This window comes from Giraffa tippelskirchi, chromosome 6 (assembly GCF_054371585.1).
Source record: "Giraffa tippelskirchi isolate mGirTip1 chromosome 6, T2T-mGirTip1v1.2.pri, whole genome shotgun sequence".
Taxonomy (NCBI): domain Eukaryota; kingdom Metazoa; phylum Chordata; class Mammalia; order Artiodactyla; family Giraffidae; genus Giraffa; species Giraffa tippelskirchi.
Genome location: NC_137280.1, coordinates 85,952,158 through 85,954,371, shown reverse-complemented (window position 1 = coordinate 85,954,371; position 2,214 = coordinate 85,952,158). Strand labels below are relative to the sequence as shown.

The 2,214-nt window shown below is 42.6% G+C and overlaps 1 protein-coding gene across 1 annotated transcript; it reads left to right on the top strand.

Annotated features, from left to right (window-relative positions):
- The first annotated feature begins 215 nt into the window (after positions 1-215).
- Positions 216-1,151, top strand: LOC145509386 (olfactory receptor 1f45-like). Its single transcript, XM_081498034.1, has one exon. The coding sequence runs from the start codon at positions 216-218 to the stop codon at positions 1,149-1,151; it is 936 nt and encodes a 311-aa protein (XP_081354160.1).
- Positions 1,152-2,214: the final 1,063 nt, after the last annotated feature.

Here is a 2,214-nt window from a genome sequence, read left to right as displayed (position 1 = left end):
CTCCTAATATATATTCTTCTCATTTAATCCTTATAGTGATCCTAAGAGGTTAGAATTATCAATCCCATGTAACAGATGAGGAAACAGAGGCTCACAGAGGTTAAGTGAGAAGCATCTTGAAAGATGAGTGTGAAAAAGCAATGAGGTCATCTGTTTTCACTCCAGGAGCCCACCTACTGTTGATGCCCTGTTTCTTGCTTTAGAACTGCCTGGATATGGAAAATCAGACCCAAGTCTCTGAATTCATCCTCCTCGGCCTCTCACAGCAGCCCCTACAGAGGCAGGTGCTCTTCAGCCTGTCCTTCATTCTTTATTTGAGTGGGTGCCTGGGGAATCTTCTCACCATCCTGGCCATCGTCTTGGACCCTCACCTCCATAGCCCCATGTATTTCTTCCTCAGCAACTTGTCTCTTCTTGACATCTGCTTTACCTCCACCACCATCCCCAAGATGCTGGTGAACCATCTGTGTGGGCTCACCACCATCTCCTTCTCAGCTTGCCTGGCCCAGATGTATTTCTTCATTGCCTTTGCGGCAGCTGACAGCATGCTTCTCTCAGCTATGGCTTACGACCGCTACCTGGCCATCTGCAGCCCACTGCATTACATGACAATCATGAATGTCCTTCGGTGTACTTTGTTGGTGGTGATACCCTGGATCTCAGCCAACCTCATCTCCATGGTCCACGCTATCCTGATGTCCCACTTGTCCTTTTGCACCAATAGGATCCCACACTTCTTCTGTGATCTCAATGCCTTGATCAAGCTCTCCTGCTCTGACACTCAAGTCAATGAGATGTTGGTGTTGGTCCTTGGGGGCTCAGTGATTCTCATCCCTTTTGTGTGCATCATGGCCTCTTACACGCCTATTGCTGTGACTGTGTGGAAGGTGCCTTCTGTCCAGGGCAGGTGGAAAGCATTCTCCACGTGTGGCTCTCACCTTTGTGTTGTCTGTCTCTTCTATGGGACTATCATCTGGGTCTACTTCAACCCTGCATCCACACACACCACCCAGAGGGACAAGGCAGCTACAGTGATCTACACCATGGTCACCCCCATGCTGAACCCCTTCATCTACAGCCTGAGGAACCGAGATCTGAAGGGGGCCCTCAGGAAATTTTTCATTGGGAACCCCTTTGTTAAGCCTCTATGAAGATGCTTTTTAGACTCAATTAATTTTGAAAAAAACTAATGTCTCCCAGTGTTAGAACTCAGGGTGGTTTTCTTTTTTTTTTTTTAAGGTAGAAGAAAAAGTTTTATTTTTTATTTAAGTACTTTATTTTTTACACAGAAGTAGAAATATAATGTTGCACACAGGAAACTTATACAATGCTATAAAGCCAGGTTATCTCAATAAACATGAATTTAAAAAAGAAAGGAGACATAAACATTATTTTAAAAACAGAAAAAATCCACTCCTTGCCTGATTATCTTGGTCAAGTTATTTAAACTCATTTTGTCTCTTTTTCTTAAATTTGTGAAATAGGGACGTAGAAAGTACCCAGCTCATATAGTTATTGTGAAAATTAATAACTCACACATATTCCTGTTTTTATAATCTTAGAAGACTACCAGGGGAAGTATAAGTACTGACTAAATCTTAATCAGGCAATGCCAAAGAATGCTCAAACTACCGCACAATTGCACTCATCTCACATGCTAGTAAAGTAATGCTCAAAATTCTCCAAGCCAGGCTTCAGCAATACGTGAACCGTAAACTTCCAGATGTTCAAGCTGGTTTTAGAAAAGGCAGAGGAACCAGAGATCAAATTGCCAATACCTGCTGGATCATCGAAAAAGCAAGAGAGTTCCAGAAAAACATCTATTTCTACTTTATTGACTATGCCAAAGCCTTTGACTGTGTGGATCACAATAAACTGTGGAAAATTCTGAAAGAGATGGGAATACCAGACCATCTGACTTGTCTCTTCAGAAACCTGTATGCAGGTCAGGAAGCAATAGTTAGAACTGGACATGGAACAACAGACTGGTTCCAAATAGGAAAAGGAGTACGTCAAGGCTGTATATTGTCACCCTGCTTATTTAACTTATATGCAGAGTACATCATGAGAAATGCTGGGCTGGAAGAAACACAAGCTGGAATCAAGATTGCTGGGACAAATATCAATAACCTCAGATATGCAGATGACACCACTCTTATGGCAGAAAGTGAAGAAGAACTAAAGAGCCTCTTGATGAAAGGGAAAGAAGAGAGT